This window comes from Phodopus roborovskii, unplaced genomic scaffold (assembly GCF_943737965.1).
Source record: "Phodopus roborovskii unplaced genomic scaffold, PHOROB, whole genome shotgun sequence".
NCBI lineage: Eukaryota > Metazoa > Chordata > Mammalia > Rodentia > Cricetidae > Phodopus > Phodopus roborovskii.
The window spans coordinates 2,369,943-2,393,767 of NW_026126485.1; the positions used below are offsets into that span (position 1 = coordinate 2,369,943).

The 23,825-nt window shown below is 39.1% G+C and overlaps 2 protein-coding genes across 2 annotated transcripts; one reads left to right on the forward strand and one right to left on the reverse strand.

The window, feature by feature from the left end:
- Window positions 1-1,731: 1,731 nt before the first annotated feature.
- On the reverse strand, window positions 1,732-12,169 carry Psma2 (proteasome 20S subunit alpha 2). Its single transcript, XM_051194723.1, has 8 exons — window positions 12,009-12,169; window positions 9,749-9,825; window positions 9,105-9,237; window positions 6,961-7,083; window positions 5,631-5,712; window positions 3,311-3,384; window positions 2,096-2,153; window positions 1,732-2,004 (listed from the first exon to the last, which is right to left on the reverse strand). The coding sequence occupies exons 1-8, from the start codon at window positions 12,047-12,049 to the stop codon at window positions 1,888-1,890; spliced, it is 705 nt and encodes a 234-aa protein (XP_051050680.1). The 5' UTR covers window positions 12,050-12,169; the 3' UTR covers window positions 1,732-1,887.
- Window positions 12,170-12,265: 96 nt separating this feature from the next.
- On the forward strand, window positions 12,266-15,128 carry Mrpl32 (mitochondrial ribosomal protein L32). Its single transcript, XM_051194724.1, has 3 exons — window positions 12,266-12,423; window positions 13,872-14,053; window positions 14,678-15,128. The coding sequence occupies exons 1-3, from the start codon at window positions 12,282-12,284 to the stop codon at window positions 14,930-14,932; spliced, it is 579 nt and encodes a 192-aa protein (XP_051050681.1). The 5' UTR covers window positions 12,266-12,281; the 3' UTR covers window positions 14,933-15,128.
- The last annotated feature ends 8,697 nt before the right edge of the window (window positions 15,129-23,825 follow it).

Genomic DNA, 23,825 nt, shown 5'->3' on the forward strand with positions numbered 1-23,825 from the left:
TCTGTATAGTGGTTCCTCAGGAAAACGGGAATCAGTTTACCACAGGACCCGGGAATCCCCCTCTTAGGCATATACCAAATAATCCACATCCATGCAACAAAGACATGTGCTCAACTATGTTCATAGCAGCATTATTTGTTATAGCAAGAACCTGGAAGCAACCTAGATGGCCCTCAACTGAAAAATGGATAAAGAAGATGTGGCACATCTACACAATAGAATACTACTCTGCGGAAAAAAACAATGGAATCTTGAAATTCACAGGCAGTTGGATGGCACTTGAAGAAACCATCCTGAATGAAGTAACCCAGTCACAAAAAGAGGAACATGGTATGTACTTGCTCATATATGGATTTTAGACCTAGAGCAAAGGATCATCAGCCTATAACTCACACCACCAGAGGAACTAGGATACAAGGTGTATTCTAAGATATTCATATAAAGTCCCTCACAGAAGGGGGACAAGTGCCCCAAAGCACATGGGAAGTGGGGGGGGGGGTGGTACAGTGAATGGAGAGAGAAGAGAAAGAGAAGGGGAGCAGAGGAAAGCATGTACAACTAGGAAGATTGAGTAAGGGTAGTAATAGAAGACGGGGGGGGGGGGGGGGGGAGAGAGAGAGAGAACATAAAAGAGGGAGCCATTATTGAAGAGAAAACTGAACCTAAAGAAAGGTCTAGAGACCTACAAGACTCCAACTAACAATTTGAGCTACCATAAATGCCCTTCCCTGATAGTGAGATCAACAACTAACTTATCCACCATCATAGAGCCCTCATCTAATACCTGTTGGAAGCAACATCCATAACTAAACACTGAGTCTAACTAGAATCCAGATGCAGAGAGGACAAGACCAGGTTGCAGAAACACATAGAGACAGCTGACCTGAACAAGGAGGAGCTGACTGGCCCCCAGACTGATAGCTGGGAATCCAGCATGGGACTGACTGAGACCCCCTGAATATGGGTCTCAGCTAGAAGAACTGAGAAGCCTAAGGGACCTCAGTGGAACCAGGATGTATTTATCCCTGGTGCACAAAAGGGCCTTGCGGACACATCCCCCATGGAGGGATACTGCCTTAACCTAGAGACAGGAGAGAAGCCCTAGTCCCTACTTCAAATGACTTGACTGATTTACATGCCCCACCTGGATGGCATGGTCCTACATGTGGAATGGGGGTGGGAGGAGAGGGTGGTCAAGGCACATGTGAGGGGGCAGAGAAGGTAAGAAGGAGGAAGTGAGGGAGGGAGAGGGAACTGGGATCGACATGTAAAATAAAAAAAATGTTTTTACATAATCTAGGGAATCCTTTTAAATATGTTTATCTACATGAGATGGAGAAACAAACAGGATTAATTACTCACATATCTCCAAGAGACCAATGTTGCTTAATACTCCATGGCTGTAGTGTAACTGCAGAATACTCCAGGACCTCAATAATCCACACCCAAACGAACATATGTATGTAACATAATACATACATAGCCTGTCTCATGAATTCATCAAAGTACACAGACTCTCTCAGTTCTAAAAACCAATATGTACATTAAAACCCATAACTACCTTTTATGGAGACAGGTATATTTGATAGTAAATGAGGCAATGAGCTCTAATAACGAAAATATATGAAAATTAGAGCGAATTTTATCACTCTATTTTGCAATGTAATTTCCAAAATCATCTGATAAAGTGAGAAAGAAGTATGTTCAAACCTTATTCTTAAAAACCAGAAATTGGTTTTAACAGTTTATTATGATTGTTATTTTAAAAATGTGAATCCATTAAACCATGTAGAAATAAGTCTGCACAAACAAAACATACTTTAAACATGAATAAGTAGATAGATTGGATAGACTGTGTGAGATCAGGATTGTTGAGGCACATCTTTATTACGCTATGGCAGCCAAGTAATCCTTCACTTCAGTGGGGGTGAGTCTCCTAAAGCCAGCTTCGTTGCAGATCCCAACTTCTATGTTATCTTCTGTCATTTGCCCTTCAAAGCTTTCCTAATTGAGGAGGGAAGGAAAGTGGTCAATTTCCTGAGCAATTCATTGGAACAACCATCAATTTAAAAGCATCACTGGACATTGAGCTAACCTTTAGAGTTAAGATGGCTGTATGAATGGCATCTTCCAGCTCTAGGTCTTCATTATATCTAAAGAAAATATTGAGAAATAATGATACTATGGCACAGTTTATATTCATCATGGCTATTTTAATAAAGATAGCAAAAACATGAAATCTTTTAAAAATTTAATCATCTTAAAAGTACTAAGTTGTAAGAACATCCCCTAATCATCTCAGTGAGAGAACTGTTCCCAAATAATAGTGACACTTCTACTGAACTTTTAATACCTACCATGAAAAGAATTTCATTGTTTAAAAAAAAAAAAAAGGAAATCTGTATGCTTTAGCAATACTACAATAAATCAGACTATTGCTAAAATTCTTTACCATTAGTATTAACAGCATGCTGAAGACTTATTAATAAGTAAAATTTCAAGGTTGAGTTTAAAATTTGACTAAAAGTCTAAGATCTTTAATAACCATAAGATGAATATTATATGAAAAATATACAAAGAAGGATCATCTATTAGACCTCAGCTATAAAACTTCCTGTCCAAAATATCAGTCAATGGAGGACAAAGACAACACCGAGTCTGGAATCCAGCTGTAAGTGAAACAGCTGTGTGCTCAGCACTGATAGCAAATTTTATTCAGCACTCCATTCTTACACATACGTGTGATCTGGACCAGAGCCCACTCTGTAGTCCAGGTTGGCCTTAACTCGAAGTAATTCTCCCAACTTAGCCTCCCAATTGCTGGAATTACAGGCTTGGGCCTCTACATCCAGCTATCTCAATTTTTACTTTTCAAGTCATTATTAAGTATCTTTCTACTCTAAATACAATGGCTCTTTAAAAAACACAATGGGAGAAATGAACTAAAATGTAAACATTTTAGAAACAACCAATGGCTGGGTACACTGACAGCACACCGCTCAGGAAGCAGAGGTAGGTGGATCCCCAAGAGTTAGAAACATGGCTTACATGGCAAGTTTAAGAAGAGCCAGGGCTACCAAGAGAAACCCTGACTCAGTCACCCCCAAACACCAAATAAATATTTTAAAAATGAAACAAGGTTGAGCAGTATCTCCAGAAAATGAGTAATATTACCATAAATACACTGAAGACTAGGAAATCAAGATATTAGGACGTTTTCTCCTTTATCTCTAATTAAGACTCAAATACAGAATGATACAACAAATCTGTTAGATCCATGAAACCAATCATCCAGTCTCAGGACACCTACCTCTTCTCGAGGAAAGTTTTCCCATTCACATAGTTCTTCCCCATTGCTGTGGCCTTCCAGGCAAAGTAGGCTCCCTGATCAGGAGACAAACATTTTAAAACATCCACACAACTCTATTACTCTGATATCTGAATTTAACTCTAATTGGCCTCTAGCTTCTAAAGTCATGATTAGTTATTGAAATTGAGTGGAAATTCCACAGAATAGTTTTAACAGCTATAAAACAGATGACAAGGAGTCATGAAGGAAGACAAAATTGTTCACTTTCACTGTGGTAATGGTTTACTCAGGTATATACATACAAATCAAAACTCATCAAACAATGATAATGAGCTAGAGCAATTACTGTAAGATATACTTTAGATTGAATGGACCAAAAACTGTCACATTATCCTGAAAACGGAATCACTCAACTTTAGTAAACAGAGATGGCTTTTCATTCAAAGTATCAGAACCTTTGAATATTTTAATAGGGTCATGAAAGACCTGACTTTCCAAATATTTAACAAACAAAAACTGATTCAAAGTCAATGTGCAAAGAATCCAAGGTGTTTTTAGCAGTTCTCTCCCACACTACCTGAGTGACTCCACCACAGCTTTGGCTCTGAATATGCAAGTGTCTTCTGCACTGCCATCATGCCACACAACACCAACCAACACTGACTTGAGACTGATCTATGTCGGGGAGTGTGTGCTTCACTGTGCTTCAAAACACATTTTCTACTTTTATAGAAGCATAATGACTTAATTATAAGAAATAAAGGACAATGTTTTTGTATCATCATTCCTCAGCCTAGATGCCACTATTAGAATTTTAAATGTTTGGGTTGCTGGCTTGAGTTTCATTAAAAGAACTATTAAGTGATTTTAGATGGGATTAGAATTTCCAAGAATTTTCAAAATAGTCCTAAGCATTTTCTGCCATTTCTGAAGAGAAGTAGTATCCTTAAGCATTGACAAGTATAAAATCAAAATAATAACTCTGAAACTCCAAGAGCCTGTAGATTTAAGTAGTCTATAATGATTTATTCTTTCTGTAAAAATAAACAAACCCATCTATCTCATTAGTATGCAAACTTGCTCGTTTTCAATAAAAGGTAAAAATTATATGTACACCAAAGAACTGTTGTAAAATAAGTTTCTTTGTGATTTATTGTCAATATTTGACTTGTGTATGCATTTTATATTTACCAGGGTTACAAATAACTTTACTGGGTGAAAAAGGGTAGCAAGTGGAATGTTTAAGAAGCCCTTTATGTAACAGCCTCATCTGGGAAAAGCAAAGACATGCACATAGAGGAAAGCTCATTGTGTGAGCCAATGCCTTTTAGAGTCAGTAAGGAAAAGGAGAGCAAGGGATAAATACAGTCCCACACACTGCCTCCCTCTCCTGGCTTGGAAGGCAAGACTGCATGCCAGGCCATTGACCTTCAGAAACTCACAGATGCTCTCACAATCCCTTGACTTTTATTTTGCCTTTTCAGTTTTTAAGAGTGTAAGGCTTACATTGAGAGAACCTGCTATCACCTAATAATTTATAAACAAAAATTCATTCCCTATTCTTGAGCTTTCTCTTAGGCTTCTCCTCACAGCAAGTGGAACAATATGGAAAATACCTAGATACCAACCTTCTAGCTCAGTTAAGACACTTGTTACACAATCATTTTGTAAATCACTGAATTCAAGATGAGACTCATACTTAAAATAGCCCTAGCATCAAATTGATGGCAAAGACTGTACCAGTGGCCTCTTCCTGGTATACATCAGACTGATGTGTTTGCCAAAATAACAGCTCGAGAGAGACCTAATAAAATTTGGTAGCGACAACAACTCATTCCAGTATCTGTGAACAAATATGAGCAAAAAAGGGCAAAAACTAATGTGGCACATAGCTTCCTTAGCAAAGAAAGTGCTACAAAAATGCTGAATATGCAAACAAATGTATTCTACTTTAAACTTTCTAAAAAAAAAAGAAGTGAAAGCGCTTGAGCAATGGCTTAGGGTTAGGATAGTGAATACAGCTCTTAGAAAGGACCCAAATTCTACTCCCAGAACCAAGTCAGGTGGCTCTCAACTACCTGTAACTCAGGCTTCAGTGGGATCTGCCTTCTCAAGCCTCCATGGGCGCCTACAGTTCAATGTACACACCCACACAGACACTCATGTAAGTACATAATTGAAGGTAAAAAATAAATCATTAAAAAGTAAAAAAAAAAAATAAAAAATTCTGCTAAATTTTAAAGTTATATGGTTTCAATATTTATTAGATATATAAGGAGCAATTCTAATAAATGCTTTAAATATATGTAACGATACTTACAGATGGATCCGATTGAAATAAATATGGTCGTCCCTCATTCCATCCACAAATAAGTAAAGAAACACCAAATGGACGAACACCACTATAGAAAGAAAATGAGGATGACTTGGGATAAAGAATTCATATATACTCACAAATAAAGCAAAGTACCACGTAAAGTGAGTTAGATTTCCTAACTTTAACCCACTTAAAATGAATTCTTATTACAGTTAGGAACAGCAATGAGCCTTAGTTAAATGACATAGCAACCCAGCTATGGTTTGGTTCCCAAAAGTTCATGAGAAAGTACTTCTCAGTGTAACATAATTACAAAATTGTGTCAAGAGGCAGAATGTGGTAACATCCTGGGTAAGGTTAATAATGCTTGTTTCTCAGAGTGGGTTAGGTGTTGTAAAGTTTCTATGGAGTACACCCACTTTCTTACTTTCTCTTACTGTGTGATCTGGCTATGCAATGCTATCTGCCAGAAAAACCTTCCCAAATTGTACAACTATGAGCCAAATCCTTGGACACAAAGAACTCTGAACTAAACAAAATCTATTTCAGATATTTTGTTAGAATAACACAAAGTAGAATAAGACACACACCTAAAAATGTGTTACTATCTAAGCATGGAGAAATGCATCCTAACAAATTTAATAAATAGCTGGAGCTGGAGAGAAAGACAGATGGCTCAGTAACTAAGAGCATTGGCTGCTCTTCCTGAGGTTCTGAGCTCAATCACCAGCAACCACATGATGGCTCACAACTAGATAACTGCAGTCTCATACAATTTTCATGGAATCAGATGCCCTCTTCTGGTGTGCAGACACACAAGAAGACAAAACACCCATACACATAAATAAAATACAAAACAAATAATTCTTTAAAAAAAAAAGTACTGGAGTTAAAATGTTATTCTTGTTTTCATATGCTTACAATTACTTTAGGTTGAAAAACTAAGTACAGAGGCACTAATGACTGCCTATACAGAATCACTGGCCAAGGGCCTTTTTTAAAATAAAGACACTTCACTCTGCTGTGGAATCAGAACACATTCTCTTTTTCCCTTTTTCTTCCTTTTGAGACAGTATCTATGTAACTTAGATTTGTCTTGAATATGTGATCTACCTCCCTGAGTATCCCAAGTACTCAGTTTACAGGTGTGCACCATAATATACAGTCACCATTTTTATCTTAAATTATTTCCAGGTAAAATCAGCGACATTCATTATTATGGTGATTTTCTTCAAATACAGAAAGAAGACTCCTACTTATCTGTTTTCTTTTACAATGTTTTTTTCTTCTTCAAATTCATGATACATTTCTTCAAGTAATAAAACCAACTTACCCTGATTGGGTATACTCTTGCATCACAGAGGCTACTCTCTGTACCAGCTGGGCTGTGGGAATGGGTTCTTGGTACACAAGATAGTATTGCTGGGCAAGTTTCCGAGCTCTGTGCACAAGCACTCTAAGGCAATAAAAAAAAAAAAAAAAAAAAAAAAAAAAAAATAGAGTAAGACACTACTAATTAGCCCAAAACTTTCTTCTAAAAGCACACACAACATATGTGCTCTCTTTAACAGCTATCAGAGTTAGTCTCTTGACACCTGATTCCAGTGGGTTTAGAAAAGAAACAGAGAATTACAACACAAGGCAAACAGAAAGAGAAGGACTAGAGACTAGAGTACAGATAGTAAAGAAAGCTGGAGAGATAGCTTAGCAGTTAAGAGCACTGGCTGCTCTTTCTGAGGACACAGGTTCAACACTCAGCACCCACATGGTGGCTCACAGCCATCTAAATTCCATTTTCAGGAGATCCAATGCCCTCTTCTGGCCACTGGGAGCAATGTAAGCACACAGTACAGATATATATGCAGGCAACACATCTATACACCATATAAAGGTAACAGATTTAATTTATAAAATGAGAGCTTCATGTCTCCTACTATAACTTCTACCAAACTGCCCACCTTGTCTTGAGGGTAGTCTATGTATACTTCACTCAGACGCCCCAAACATAGATGCATATGAATACACGCATTCAATTCTGGGCATATTTCTGTCCCTAAATCTGTTTTCTATAGTATCCCTTAAACTCTGTCTCAATCTAGAATAGCCTTCTGAGATTAAACAAACAGTGAGAAACCTCATTTTACATAAGGTATGAAAATGTACTATTGTGATGGTTAATCTTGGTTGTCAACCTGACTACAATTGGAATTAACTGACATCCAAGATGTTGCAAGTGCTTTTAAAAATCAGATTATTTGAAGCAGAAAGACCCATACCCTAAATCTGGTGGTGTCAACCCAGATAAAAAGGTCACAGAACAAAGAAACTGCTTTTAGCTTTCTTTCCTCACTCTAGCTGGACAGTGTCTATCTTGCTGCGATCAGTATTAAAGACAACTTCTTCAGAATTTCAACAAAGACTAAAGACCAGCAGCTCTGAAGAAATCCTCAAGACTCTAGTACCAGACTGGTACTGCTGAGATGCCCAGCATCATGGATTGAACAACTATCACATTTTCAGCCTTTCTGCCATCATTCAACCAGTTAGACTACCCAGACCACAGCCTGGAAGTCAGTCAAATAAACCCCACAGAGAAAACAAAGTGTGTGTATATGTGTGTGTATACAATATCTTCAAATACACACACACACTCTCTCTCTCTCAGTTCTCTTCCTTCAGAGAACACTGACAAGTACAATTATATAGTAATCAAATATATTAAGACAAAGATTATTTATCTTCATCAGCTCGTGCCTACTTATCTGAAATTTGCACATTCTCTCTAAGACACACATATTCTTACTTCCTAAGTTTATTTTATCAGCAATAGTCCACTGCAGTGTCCAGTCTACACAGTGGTAAAGAACTTTCCACAACAAGGAAGCTAATCAAATTCTGGTAACTCTGTTGACTTATAATTCCAAGTGAAACTCTTATTTCATAAAATTAAGTAATTTTGTTTTTAGATCAATCTCATTCAACTTACTGGTATCCCGGTATAACACGGATACTCTCTTTCCCAGTGAAATACAAAGGGAGCGATTCTGTAAGTCTATAAATCTTGGGTGGCCACTCAGAAGCCTTCAGTGGCCTTAAATACATTTGTCCCTTTGACAAGAGCAGAAATAAACAGAATGAGGTTAACTCTAGATGTCTCAAGCTTTCCCTTGTTGCCTCAATCACCTTAACAATATTTTACTAAAACATGAATGCATTTGAACATTTTTAAGGTGCATCAGAACACAAAAGCTCTTCCTACCAAGTCCTTGGACAGAGGAAATGGGATAGTGATGAGAAAAAACAAGTAAGTATGTAATTTACCACCTCTTTTACAACTGTGTATCACAATATCAACTTCCAAAAAGTAACCCTTACAGGCAAACTAAAGTATCATCAGGCTGCCAGGACTAAATGAAACAACCACAAAGAAGGACTGATATGAGATGATGAGAAAACACAGTAAACAGTATGTAATACCTGTAGTCTGGGCCCATGCCACTATACACCAAACCGATATGCTTAGTAATCGGTTCCACTTTGTGTACACTCCTTTCATCATACAGGATGGATTTCTGCTTTTTCTCAGTTGCTAATACTACGCCATTTGCAGCTAAAAAGAGGGGGAAAAATATTATGTGTTCATCATTAGCTTTCTACTTAAAGATGCATTAAACAAATTTGTTGCTTTCTCTAAATTATTATGCCTCCCCCCTTTTCAATTCTTACTTCCCATAGAGGCAGGTATTACCCAGTCCCTCTCAACACTTTCAAGTTTACTACTTTTAAAACAATAAATTTCTTTAACTATTCTAACATAAACAATAAGAAATTTTTCTCTAAGAATAATAAAACATACAGTAATTTTAACTTTAGATGTTTTACAATTAGTCCTTTATAAATAAAACTTTCAGAGAAAGAGACTCAAAAACATAAAACTGTTTCTTGAGGGAAAGACTACTTATGGATTACATATTAAAATGCTATATTTGCTGTGAAATTTAAGCAGTTGAATGCTATTTTCTTTAAATTTCAAAATTCTCTAATCTAACAAAAAGACTTGTTAAGAATCTATTTCAGGTAACTATTAACAAGCATCCAAAGTGAAAGAAACATTTAATTACCTTTAATTCCTACTGAAGGGGCCCCTCCAGCCACAGCAGCCAAAGCATATTCAATCTGGACAAGTTTACCAGATGGGCTTAAAAAGAACAAAAGGTACTTGCTACGTTTACACACTTCCAAATATTTATTATAGGCACTCCTGACAGGAGGAAGACATTAGGTCAAATCTCGCTAACCAAACATGCTGGCCTTTGAGATCTGCCATGAAGTTGTTAGGAAACTACACTTAAAGGACCTGGACAGTCTCAGGTGGGGCAGTAATTCTCTTTCTTTTGCTTTGCTATTGTCTTCCCCCAGCTCTGGCAAGTAAAGCACTACTACAACTGCCTCTGTCAACATCACCTGCCCTGACTTTAGTGTACTGATCGATCAAGCAGCTTCTGTAGTCAGTAATCCTGGTAGACCAGTGTCTACCTGAGGTAATTTTAATAGGCTGGGAATTACTGTTCTTCTCGTGTTCAGTTCTGAGGCAGCTACCTTTGTACCTTACTCTGACATAAATCCCACATTAACTTCTTGGTTCAGCTAAAACAAAAATTACTTACTCTGGCGGGTGCACTCTTGTTCTTTGGTCTAACCCATATGTTTGGCTCCATCTATATCACTTCCTTCCTCACATGGTTTATCTCTTTATTCTTAAACTTCAAGCAGCCAGCTCTCTCTCATCTTCTAGTTTCAAAAATCACCAAGCACAGGCCTTTCCTGAGAGCTCGGTCTGAAGTTGTACTCCTATCTCTTTCAATAAAAATTTCCAGGAACAGAAAAACACTGTGCAGTAGGCGCCAATTTCTTTTGCTCATTTATCATTTTCAGCCAAATGTAAGCTGGAAGAAAAGTTGCTTCATTTCCCATCTCTGTCAGCTTGTACCACCACTAACAGTTTTACAACTGAAAACAATGTTTTCTTCCTAAACAGTTAAACCTTATCATGTTTATAAAGAAAAGGGGGGAGTTGTTATAGTAAAGAAATCTGTTTTGAAAACATTCAGATGTTTGTTATAAAAGAATCAGAGGGTGAGGATGTGGCTCCTTTGGTAGGATACTTGCCTAGAATGCATGACACAGCATAAACCAAGTATGGTAGTGCACTACTAGAATCCCATCACCAGGGAAGCAGAGGCAGGATGATCAGTTGAAGGTTACTGGCCATTTTAAACAAATGACTGTCTCAAAAAGAAATTCGAAAAATTTTCTAGTTCCTTATGATCTATACTCCTTCATTTCAGCTCCAGTGAGACCACACTTAAAACCTTATTATTGTTTTGTTTCTAAATATAAGTGGCTACCATGCATAATTAGTCTCTGCCATAGTAGATAAATCATTTATTAAGGAATTAAGTGGAATTCACTCAAAATCTCCAAAACAAATACAACAAAATTGCATACCCTCACTTCTTATTTGAAACTACAAAAAGGGAATCTTTCAAAAGACAATATATTGTAACGAAAAGTATACTCATTTTATTTTCAAAACGAACAAAGTTTGAATATCGACACAGCTACGTTAGCTCATCCGTAACTCGTCGTCTATAGGCGAGAGTGGAAAGCCACAGTTAAATGCAACAAGTAGATCCTAGTTGCCTTCAGTTGGACCCTTAAGAAAATGGTCAAACCATAGCCGTTTGTCTAAATTCTTCTGTAATGAAATATCTTAAACAGGAAACAAAGTACATATATTTAACTCTCTGTGTCCCATAACAGTAAGGTCTAAAATCTTTTTAAAGCAATCTTTTTGTGATGAGTGAAGCAAAACATCGACTTTAGCTTATCAGTCTGAGTGCACCACGAAAACCTGATAGGAAATCAGCTTTCATTTTGTAGTTCTTAGACTTCTATAGGAGCATGGTAGAAACCGAAAGCAGAGTGAACTTCAAAGTACACTGTTGCTAAACGGAAGACTAAGGCTCCCACTGAACCGTAAAGGATTTCCCAAAAGAAAAAGGGCGTCTCATGTCAGTTTCCCAAGCTCCCGCTCAGACCTATCTGGGCCAGGAAGGAATTCCTAGTCCTGAATGGACCAGCTGTAAACAGGCTATCGCAAAGCATTCTTTTTCTAATCTACAGAGGGAAAGCCAATGCCTGGCTCGGAGCCTCCAGATCCGAGGGCCCAGGCCTGGCACCCACATGACTCTGCAAAGATGCGAGTTCAGCTCAATCCGCACGCGGCCCTGCGGAAACATCAGCCAGATCCAGGACACGGGGACCAGGTCTGGGGCGCTCCTAGGACCTGATGTGTGGAACTTGGGGTCCCCCGGGTACCTGAATGTAGTCAGCGAAAAGCTGTAACCGCGCTCTGCCATCTTTACCCGGGAAGTCGGAAAGCAGCCACGCCCATGCGCAGTGCGTCTGTTTCCTTTAATTCTCTCTTTTCTCTGATTGGATGAGAGTCAGAAGCGCTCCAGGGGCAGCTGGGAGTTTGAGTTTGAGCATCTGAGGCAGACGGGCTCTGAGTCCCCACGCATGCGCAGGAGCGGCCTGCGCATGCTCTGAGCAGGGAGGCGGGGGAGTGGGAGGTTTGCGCCCGGTCCCAGCATGCAACCTACTCCAGTGAGAAACATGGCGTCTGCTTTGCTGCTGCTGAATGTCCCGTGGCCGGCGCGTCCGCTCCGGAGGTGCTGGGAGCTGCTGCAGCAACTGAAGCGGAGCTGGAATGGCGTTGCCAGCCCTCAGTGGGGTCCGTGAGGAGACAGTTCGTGGGGAGTGGGTTGGCGGGGGCTTCCGAGTTGTATGAGAGAGACAGTGCACGGGTTTTTGTTTGATTTTGTTTTTCCTTGTGGGGAGGAGGGGGACTGTCTGTCGCTAAGAGTGGTCTGGAACTCACTGTGTAGCCCAGGTTAGCTTCGAGCTACTATGTCTTGTCTGTTAAATTTTAAATTGCCTTAGCATTTACAGCATATCCCAGGAGTGATGATACCCAGAGAATCTTAACAGAAATATATTCTATTAGATCACAAAACACCGTGTAATAAATATTTGTCTCCATGTGCTACCTGAGAGATCACTTCGATCCATTCATTGTCTAATAAACCAAGAAATCCCCAAAGTCACGAAGGCAGTCCAGAGCTGTTATAAATGACTGGGCTATGTGTAGCAAAACTTAACGTCTGTTGAGACAGAATGCCAGTGTAGAAAGCTTTTTTTACTCTTTTGGGGATTATTGGGGGCGGGAGGGGGGTGGTAATGAGACAAGGTCTCCTATGCATGTCCAGTCTGCTCATACGAGCTTGATCCTCCTGTCTCGACCTCCTCATTTCTGGGATGTCAGGCCTGGGATTTCAGCATGTACTGGTAAGAAGTCCAAAGAATAGAGTGATCTGTTACAGGTCTGAAGAACAATAGGAAGGGTAAAGGAGTCCTTTTCTAAGCAGTTTAGAGAAACAAAACTGAAACACTCGATATTCTCATAAATAATAAAACTCCTTTTTCTTAGCACACAGGTCAAGATTAAATATTAAGGAAGAATTTCATGACTTTAGAAACATAAAAGATGGGCTAGAGAGATGGCTCAGCCGTTGAAGGCTAGGCTCACAACCAAAAATATAAGATGCATACAAGGCTCCTAAAGGAGCTAATTGGGTCTGAATATGGGTCAGATGATGGCCAGTATAATCATCTAGTGAAAGTGCATGTAAGGAATCTTACAGTTAGATTTACTTATACATTATTTACTACTAATCCACAGTGTCCTTCCTGTATTGCATAAAGTGAGAAAATGCTTAATAGACCAATTGCTTCAGTAGGTTGGAATAAGAAAACATTCCATTTGAATTATTTTAAATCGCCTTTTGTGTGAGCTTTAGTATCTTTGAATAGCTGGGGCTTAGTATTCATATTTGTTTAATTTAACATTCTAAACTATGTTTGTCAGGCCAGCCACATGGCTCAGTAGTAAAGGGCCTTGCTGCCAAGCCTTAAGACCTGAGTTCTAGCTCCAAGACCTACAAGGTAGAATAAGGAGTGAACTAATTCTGAAAGCTGTCCTCTGACCTTTATGTGTGTATACATACACACACATAACACATAGGTGTGTATGTCTAGTGACATGTTGATTATTAAAGAGAACAGTCTCCACAAATAGTCTTTTAGGAACTAGAAGTTGATTCATATCTCTTGTTTTGACAGCACCAGCATTAGCAGTCCAGGGCCCGTCCATACTCACAGAACTAGCACATGAGACCAGTGGAAATAAAGAGGACTCCAACTTTTTAGATGGTATCTTTTGGATGGCAGCTCCCAAAAACAGACGCACCATTGAAGTTAACCTGTGTAGGAGAAGAAACCCCCAGAAGCTTATTAAAATTAAGGTAATTTGTGTGTGTGCCCACATTTGTGCTTTTCCTCAAGCCTACCATTGAATAACCTCATAAATTTGTATAGCAGAGGAGCTGGCTTTATAATAGTCTTATTCATCTTGTTCGGTTCAACATAGATTGAAAAGTGATTTAACTTTTCCTTGATGTTTTAAGTTACTCTTAGTGGATGAACCCATTGTGTTGATTATTTATTGTTTGAAATAAGAGGACTAATAATAAGAGTTTACAGTTCAAAAGTCACATAGGATCTTCACAAGTAGTAATCTCCAAACTTTTTCCTTAGCTGTGGTTAATGTGGAATTCACTAGATTTATATAATCAAAACATTCTGCTCTGGCCAGAGGATAGACAAGAGAATATGAGAATGGTTTATCCATGGGCTATATAAATAAAAATATACTAGACTGGTAAACTTGAGTTCTAGCCCCAATATTCTTACTAATTTGAACTCAGTGTTACCGCTCTTTCAGTTTTACCATTAAAGTTGAACTCAATAATCAATACCCTCACATAGCATGAGCATTCTCAGAAAGCTACAATGTGAGCATTTTAGGGATCCTGCTGGTGATTGTGTATATATTGCCTGTTGTTAATATGTTTTTCTTTGTTTTCAAGAACAATATAGACATTTGCCCTGAATGTGGTCACCTGAAGCAGAAACATGTCCTTTGTGGCTATTGCTATGAGAAAGTACGCAAGGAAACAATAAAAATCAGACAACAAATATGGGCTCAAGAAGGGGGCCCCTTTAAAGCTCCTACCGTAGAGACTGTGGTACTGTACACAGGAGAGAAACCATCAGAACAGGATCATGGCAAGAGGATTGTGGAACGAAACATAAAGAGGCCATCTTGGTTCACTCAGAATTGACAATGAAGAAGTTAAAAGGATAATTTCATAGTAAGGAAAGTTTCATAGTAAGTCTCTAAAATCAGGAGTCTTTGTTTTCTTACTGTGCCTGTTTTCATATCATTGTATTTTAAAATGGACTTTATTAGCTGTTAATTTTAAATGAGGTAATTTGAAGAGTATATCTTGAATAAATTCAACATATTTATGCAAAGGCTCAATGGATTGATATGTGTTTCTGTAATTATGTTGGGTTTTAATTAAACCTGGAATTTCCAGACCAAAGCCCAAAAGAAAGTTATTTAATAAAATTCATAGCAAATGACATAGGCTATGTGAATTCTTTTGGATTTTTAAAATGATAGTTGTGTTGTAGGTCAGGCACATGGCACACTAACCCCAGCATTCAGGAGTAGAAGAAGGAGGGTCTTGAGTTCAAAAAGAGAGAGACTTTATTCTTTGTTTTGTTTTAGCAAAATTGTCTTTGAAAGGATATACTTTTTGTGGAACTTACTATGGTACTTTAATAGAAATAGTTCTTCTCATTTCCTATTTGTCAAAATCACAATTCATTGCTCTTGTAGATGTTTGTGGGATTGTTTGGAGAAAGTTTTTTTTTTTTTTAATAAGATTAACAAATTCCAGTATATAAAGAAATGTACTATGAATATAGATTCTACCTTCTACTGTAGCTTTTTAGTTTACTTCATACTCTACTGTTTCTGCTAACTTATAACCATAACATCTTTAACATTCTTCAGCCCATTCTTATTTTCATTTCATTTTCTGAGTCCCTCTGTAGTCCTTAGAAGGCTCATGCCTTTGTATTACCTGCCAGTGTTTCTCATCTCTCCACATTGATCTGCTTATTCATTCACCTTTTCCAAGTTCATCAAGTCACCCACCAGTGAGTGCTAAAGGTACAATTTAGAAGTGCATGGGAAGAAAACTAGAGGGCCACCATATTTGAGTCTGCTGGACCCAGGTAGTCAAACTCAGAGCTAGCTCTACAGTTTCTGTCTTTAAACCACACTAGGAACTTATAATTCAGGTAAACATCAATGCAGCCACACTATAGAACCACAGTTCTATATAGACAGAACTAATGGAAATTGCCACATTTCAAAACAGAACAAACTAGATTTAGTGATCACTTGGTATTATAGAGGCCAGAAGATACAAATGTCAGGTAGTAGGTAGTCAGCCAATCACTGCTGCCAGTAGGCTAGGGAGCTACATTTCCTGGCCTCCATTTAAATAAATCTCAAGGGTTCTTGAGTCTGACCACTTGGCTCAGCCTGATGATCTAAGTTCAATCCCAGAGAACCACGTGGTGGAAGGAGAGAAATAGCTCCCAGATGTCCTTTTGTATCTGTCCTGGCAAAAACAAATATATCTTAAAGGTCCATTTTAGCTGCCAGACAATTAAGACAATGAACACCAAGAAATTGAAATTTCCCTAGTGACCTCTTGGTAGAAGAAAAGCACTGAAACTTAATGCCAGACACATGAATGTCTTGGCTCCCAGAAAAGACAATTTCACATAACTCTTGACATTTTGTCAGATTACAAGTTAAGAATGAAGCCCAGATAATAGGGCCATAGCTTGAATGGGACTGCTAACATATGCATATTCCTGGCCCTCTATTTGAATTTTAATCTTATTTCGGGACCCTGAAGATAGCTTGGGGGGGTCCTGGATCCCTGGATCTCTTGGGCCCGCTTCCCAATGTGAGTAATCCCACATTATAAATCTCTTTGTTTTACTATTCATTTGACTATTTTAATTGACTTTCAAAGATGGGTCGCTGAACCAGGCTTCTTGAGTTATAGACTATAAACCCAAGTTTAGAAACATTCTGACAACCATATATATGAATTGGAAAGTTCATACGCGAACACACACACACTAAATAAGTAAATAAACTGTAATAAGATTAAGGCAAATTCTTGACTACCACAGAAAAGAATTTCATAATGATGCTAGCTGAATCAAAATTACTGCAATATTTAAGAATAAGGGAAAATAAAACCAGATGTGACAGTTAACATCTTTAATCTTAGCACTCAGGAGTCAGAGGCCGGTAAATCTCATTGAGGTTGATGATGTCAGCCTAATCTACAAAGTAAGTTCCAGGACACCCAGGGCTACATAGAGGGACCGCGCCTAAAGCAAAACAAAACAAAAAATAGAAAAGAATAAGGGAGAAAACATTTAGGTGCAAGTGGAAGAGGGATGCACTTAGATGTCATATTTATATGTAGGTATTTCTTCCTGCAATTTTCTATGTTACACTGATAAAATATCCAACAAAGAATAAAGATTAAACAAAATTTAAAAGTTAAAGTTTAAAAACTAGAAATATGTGAATTTTAGTTTATCTAATTTTTCTTAAAAATTTCTGGGATGGCCCCACCCATGCATATATGCCAATACTTACTGGACTTCCTGGTTTGTTTGTTTTTAAGCTGGGCGTGGTAATGCACACCTTTAATCCTAGAACATGGGAAATAAAAATGCAGATCTCTGTAAGTATAAGGACAGCCTAGTCTCTATATCAAATTACAGGCCAGCCAAGGTTACATAGGGACAACAGACCCAACACCTGAGAGCTGAGGATTTGGTAATTACTTGGTCCTGGAGGTTGGGTACCCAGCAGTCAGACTGACCCAACAATGGCCATCTCTCACTGAGGGATAGGGTAACTACTGGTAGTTGCTCAGTCCATAGACGGGGTTCCTCAACAGTCCAAATCTGGTTCCAGAAAGCCCAGAAGTTTCCTGGAGATGTCTTGGTCCCTGGTCCACAATGAAAGCTCGGAAAGACTGGTTCTGTTACAAGCATCGGAATCATCAGCAGCAGGGCAGTTAAAATCCTTGTTTATGTAACTGGTCACGTGCCCTTTGCTGATAATAACCTCCTTCCTTTATTTACCCTGCCTTTCTTCCAGCCCTCAGGAAGGACTTTAGCACATCTTGGTTATTTACCCAGATAGGTGACCTGAAGGGTTGAATTAATCACCCTGCCTGAATATGTTGTAGTTTCACATTGGCTTTAATCACAGAACATGGAACACCAAGAGACACTACAAAGGATCTCCTGCATTCAGATACATTCCTTAGCTGTAAAATAAATTCTGTAGTCAGAAGTAATGCTGTATGAAATTAGTTTGGACAAAGCGTCACATGCAGAAAGGCATATTCATGACCAGAATAAGCATTCCAATAAGGGTAAAATATTGAGTCCTCCATTATGAAAGTTTTTCAATGTAACCAATTTGCCACCCAGTCACTGGTTGGTCACCCTAGGTTATATAGTGCCATATCAGGAGTTCAGTGTTGGCATGTGGGCAGATTTGGCACTTAGCAGCAGTTGTAGACAAGTCAGCTTTACTAAGTGGAAGTCCATGTTGTTGAATTTATGTATAATATCCATCTCTACCACCATGGTCATTTTGTTCATGGATCCATTGGGCAACAACGGGATAGTCTGGGGATAAGGCTATCTACGGAACAGGTCATCTTGTATATTTGATTGTTGAACTCTTCTTTTGGAGTCACTTTTAATGAGCATTTACATAGTACGCAAGTATTTTCACATCTTTTTTTCCATTGTAGAGATTTATCCATGACCCCTTGCCCAAAGGTCTTTCTCACCAATATTCTAATCATGCTCCTTCCATGTTCCTGACCATCCAGTCAAACCATTAACTATAGCCCATGAATCAGTAAACAGTCACACATCTGGCCATTTTTCCTTCCAAGAAAAAATGTACAACAATGTCCATTGCTTGATCTGCCCACTGAAGATTTTTCTCCACTAAAGTCCTTCACAGTTGTTCCAGAAAGGGGATGTAATGCTGCAACTGTCCATTTCTGGGTAGGGCTGGCATAGTGTGTAGAGCCATCTGTAAAAAATACCCTAGTTTTCTCTTTGTCAGTCAAGTCATCATAGAGCATACCCCATAAGGCAAATGGGTCAATGCTTGTATCCAGAAGGTATTGTAACAGGAGTAGAAACCATAGACATTTGGGCCACCTCTTTGTACAACTTGATTGTGCCTTCTCAGGACCTTTTCAGGTCCAATCACACTATTTCCATTTGATGGTGGATTGCTGCTGTGAATGTCTAACATTATGACTTGGTGACTCAGATACTACCCAGCTCATAATAGGCACTTAAGGTCATGTGGCAATCTGGGGACCCATTTTCTAATGTTCAGTTTCTACTAAAGACCAATAACAAACCAAGAACTGCCCATAAGAATCGTTGTCTGCAGTTGAGGGTATCACTTTGCTCCAAGGGCCTTCACTGTGATTCACATAGGGACTCACCACAGACTCCAGAAAGCATCCCTCTCTGCCAGACACCTCAAGTACCATAGAGTGTGCTAGATCATACAGGTCAAGTGGCACAGCAGCCTAGATCTGTTGACAGCCTTTTTTTTTGTTCCAGCCCCCATTCAAAAATAGCTTTTCTAGTCATGTGGTATAGGAGCCCAAGTAACTGGTGTGAGAAGAATATTCTGTGTCTGAAATCCAAAGTAAGTACTGTGCTTCTTTGTTGGCGTTCGGAGGGGCCAGTTGCAGCAATGTGCTTTCCCTTTAGAAAGATTGCCCCCACATGTCTACTGAACTCATAGAAATTTCACTAGGGTAAAAAGCTCTTGAATTTTGGTTTTATTATTTACCATATAATGCACATGTGTTTTATCAACAAGTCTAAAATGGTTGTTACCCTCTGCTCATTTGGCCCAATCAGTGTAATGTCATCAATATAGTGGAACAGTATGATACATTATAAAGAGACAAGTGATCAATATTGCTTTGAACTAAATTATGGCAGGGCTTAAGAACTGATATACCCTTGAAGGAAAACTGTAAAGATATACTTCAGGCCTTGCCAGTGGAAAACAAATTGTTTCTGGTGGTCCTTATGGGTGGGTACAGAGAAAAAAAAGTATTTGCCAGGCCAATAGCTGCATACTATGTACTAAGTGATGTGTTAACCTGTTCCAGCAAGGAAATCACATTTAACCCAATAGCCACAATTGGAATTTTGCTTGGTAAATTTTCAAGAGTCAATACCATTCTCTACAATCCATCTATCTTCTGCACAGGTCAAATAGAGTTAAAGGAGATGTGGTGGAAACCACCACCCTTGAATCTTTCAAGCTCTTAATCATGGTATTAATTGCTATCACCCCTCCAAAGATGCATTATTGTTTTGTGTTCGCTATGTTTCCTGATAAAGACAATTCCAATGGCTTCCATTTGGCCTTTACAATCATAATAGCCTTAACTTCACAGGTCAGGAAACAGCTGCGGCAATACTAACTTCTAAGTATATTTATTTCAATTATACATTTGAGGATTGGGGAAATAACCACGGGATGAGTTCAGAGACCCACTGGCCCAACTGTGAGTCAGACATTAACTAATACTCTATCAACTATTAAACAAGAAAAAAAAAAAAAACCCTACAGACTTTCCTATAGTAAATCTGATGGAGGTATTTCCTGGACTAATGTTCCTCTTCCCAGATAACTATGTTGAGTTGACAAAAAAATTGACTCCTTTATGACTTCAAAATCCAGACTGCATGGATGATTCTTACACATTACCAAGTTAGGCAGTCAGCCAGAGCCGCAGCCTTTGCTCTCTCTGAACCACAGGATGTATATGCTGACCCTGAGGAAAAATTCGCAATAGATTTCCCCTTAGTGATGCTGATCTCAATCACAGCTGATTTCAGCCCCAGGTAAAGCAAAGTTTCACTGTAATTGTTCTGGCTTCTTTTTAATCACAGCTGTTTTAAACCCAGTTGACCAGAAACCATATATCCTTAATTCAAAGTATCACATAAACAGCTCTGACAGTCTTTGTTTCCTGTAAACTTCATAAGTCGGGTGTTCATTGTCTCTATCTCTTCTAGCATTCCTACCTTCCAAGCTCCCACAGCAGTCTAAGCTCTATGTATCAATGGCTTTTTCTAGCCCAAAGTTTCAAACATGCCCAAAATCAACATAGCCAAGTCTGCCTTACCAGTACCTCACAATCCTGGTACTAATTTCTGTCCTGGTTTACTTCTTGATTGCTATGATCAAAACGTTGGAAGAAAGGGTTTAATTCAGCTCACACACCCACTGTGAGGATAACTAATGCAGGAACTTAGGGCAGGAACCTAGAAGCAGGAAGCAAAGCAAAGACCATGAATGAAAGCTGCTTACTAGCTTGTTCTCTACATCTTAATCAGCCTGCTGTCTTGTGTGATCCAGGACTGTCTGTCCCTAGATGGTGTTTATCACAACAATAGAGAAGCAAACAAAGACAGGAATAGGGCAGATATTGGAGCTTGAAGAGAGAAACAGGAGTATAGCAGACTTTTTTTGGACTGCCAGTCCCCAAATCATGACACAGAGACTTAATAATTCTGAAAGCTTGGTCTTTGCTTAGACTTATTTCTAACTAGCTCTTATAACTTAACCCGTTTCTATTCATCTGTGTGCTGTCACGTGGCTGGTGGCTACATGTCCTGCTTCCCCATCTACTCTGGAGTCTTCGTACACCTAGATTCATCTTTTTCTTCCTCTCTCTCTTCCTGGAATTCCTATCTAACCTATTCCTGCTTAGATATTAGCCATTCAGCTCTTTATTAAACCAATCAGAAGGTGCCTTAGCAAAGACACATCTTCACAGTGTACAAAAGAATTATTCTACAACATTGGTGAGGTAGGTGTGTGTGTGTGTGTGTGTGTGTGTGTAGTATGCACATGAATGCAATTATCAAGAATAAAGCAAGTTTGTTTTTAAATTTTTTTTTTAAATAAATGAAACCACCCAGTGATTTTTATGACATACTTTGCTTAGATTTAAGGTTAAGTGTGGAGTGTTAATTGGTAAAATTCAAGGCTATAAACATTCTGGGCCTGATTAAGAATAATTCACTTGTCTTTAGCATCTTTGTTTGAGATATCTTTAGGGAAACACATATCACCTCTGTAGGCAATCTTGGCTTTGTCGTGTTTAAGTTTCTTGATTGTTAGCAGGAAGGGCAAACTAGATCCTAGGATGAGGGGCTTTACCTCCCCACCACTCCCTCCATCCCTGGCTTTATCTCCTTTATTTTCCTTATCTCTACCCTATCTCAAAACTCAAAAGCATGGCTTTATTCCCAGATTTTTAGTTTAGGGAACATGATGGAGCCTGAGTGAAGCAAAGGCAGGTTATGGGGGGAGGTGTATGGGTTGGAGAGGGGGGGTTCACATTTCACCAAGCCATCCAACTAAGCTGAGGGTCTGCACTGAGAAGAGCTGGTGGGGGTGAGTTTAAAGCTTGGGAATGAATAAGATTCCCTAGGGCTGGTGCTTAGGAAGATTCTAAGAGAGCTCTCTGCAGGCAGCCTTGGGGAGGAGAGCTCAATGGGAGTGTATCTTCCTATGAGGTTGCAGTGCCAAGAGAAGCACTTGTCTGCAGCAATGGCATGTGCTCAGGTGCTGCTAGAAGGTGGAGTAAACGGGTTTAAAAGCACCTAGTAGAGACAAGATTCTACAGGAAGAGAAGAGCACCTACTGCTCTTTCAGAGGACCCCAGTTGGGTTCCAGCCCACATCAGAGCTCACAATTGCTTGTAACTCCAGTTCCAGGAGGATCCCTTGTCTCTGTCCTCCAAGGTCACAGTCACTAATGTGCAAGTATCCTCTCCCTCTTCCTACTCCCCCCCCCACATACAATCAAAAATAAGTATTTTTAAAAAGCACCTAGGGATTGTAGCAAATGCAATTCATTTGTGACAGTGACAAAAGCAATTTCATTTCAGTGTTGGAGTGGGCTGAAGAATAAATGTTTGCTCAGGTGGTAGAGGTAGCATTCTTAGAGAGAGCTTTCCAAAAGATTTTCCTCTGCCAGGGAGTGAAGAAATGAGATAGAATCTAGAGCAAAGGGAGAACAGAGGAGGAGATGGGAATGGGGGCAGAGAGAGAAAGAGAGAAATAAATGCATTTTATTGTTGATGGTAATTATCCTGTAAAAGGGAAGCATACATACAAAGATGTGATAGCAAACAAGAGGAAGAGAGGGAGAGAGAGAGAGAGAGAGAGAGAGAGAGAGAGAGAGAGAGAGAGAGAGAGAGAGAACCAGAGAGCTCAATGTGTATTATTACTGGCGGGGATTTTCCTTTAAAGGAGGAAAACTTAGTTACAGCGATGATGATGGAGAGCAAGAGATAGTGATGAGGTGGAGGAAAATAGACAGAGAAGCAGTCCCTACCCTCTTTATCACAGTGGAAGGGGGCACACTTGCTTTCATTCCAAGAGGAACTGTGTCCTCTGTTGGAACACCTGAAGGTTGGACTAGAAGATCTAGGCCAACACCAAAAGCTGGAAATGCTTTGCTTCTGAGAAGTCTGACTCACTATCATCCTTTTCGGGAACGCATCTAACAGCACAGGTCTCTGAATTTGCCCTCACTACAGCACCATGTATAGTTTTCATTCTTTTTCCCGCGGATACTATTTTTAGATAAAGCAAGTAATTCTATCCAATCTAATGTATTGATGACTTAATGGCCAGTGTCATATATCATGTGTTCTTCCAAAGACTTGAATCATTATTTTTGTTGACATGGTATGAAGGCCAAGACCACCAAGACTGTATTTTAACTTAGCACAGAATGTGGTTTACAAGATGTAAAAATGATCAATAGAGAAGACAAATGTCTAAAGATTTGAAAAAGTTGCAGAGAGGGAGGAAGTGATGAGCAAGACCAGGCTGGAGAAACCCACAGAATCAGCTGACTTGAACAAGAGGGAGCTCATGGACCCCAATCTGACAGCTGGGAAACTGTCTCATATCCCCTGAATGTGGGACTCAGTTAGAAGGCCTGGGCAGTCTAAGGGACTTCTGACAGTGGAACCA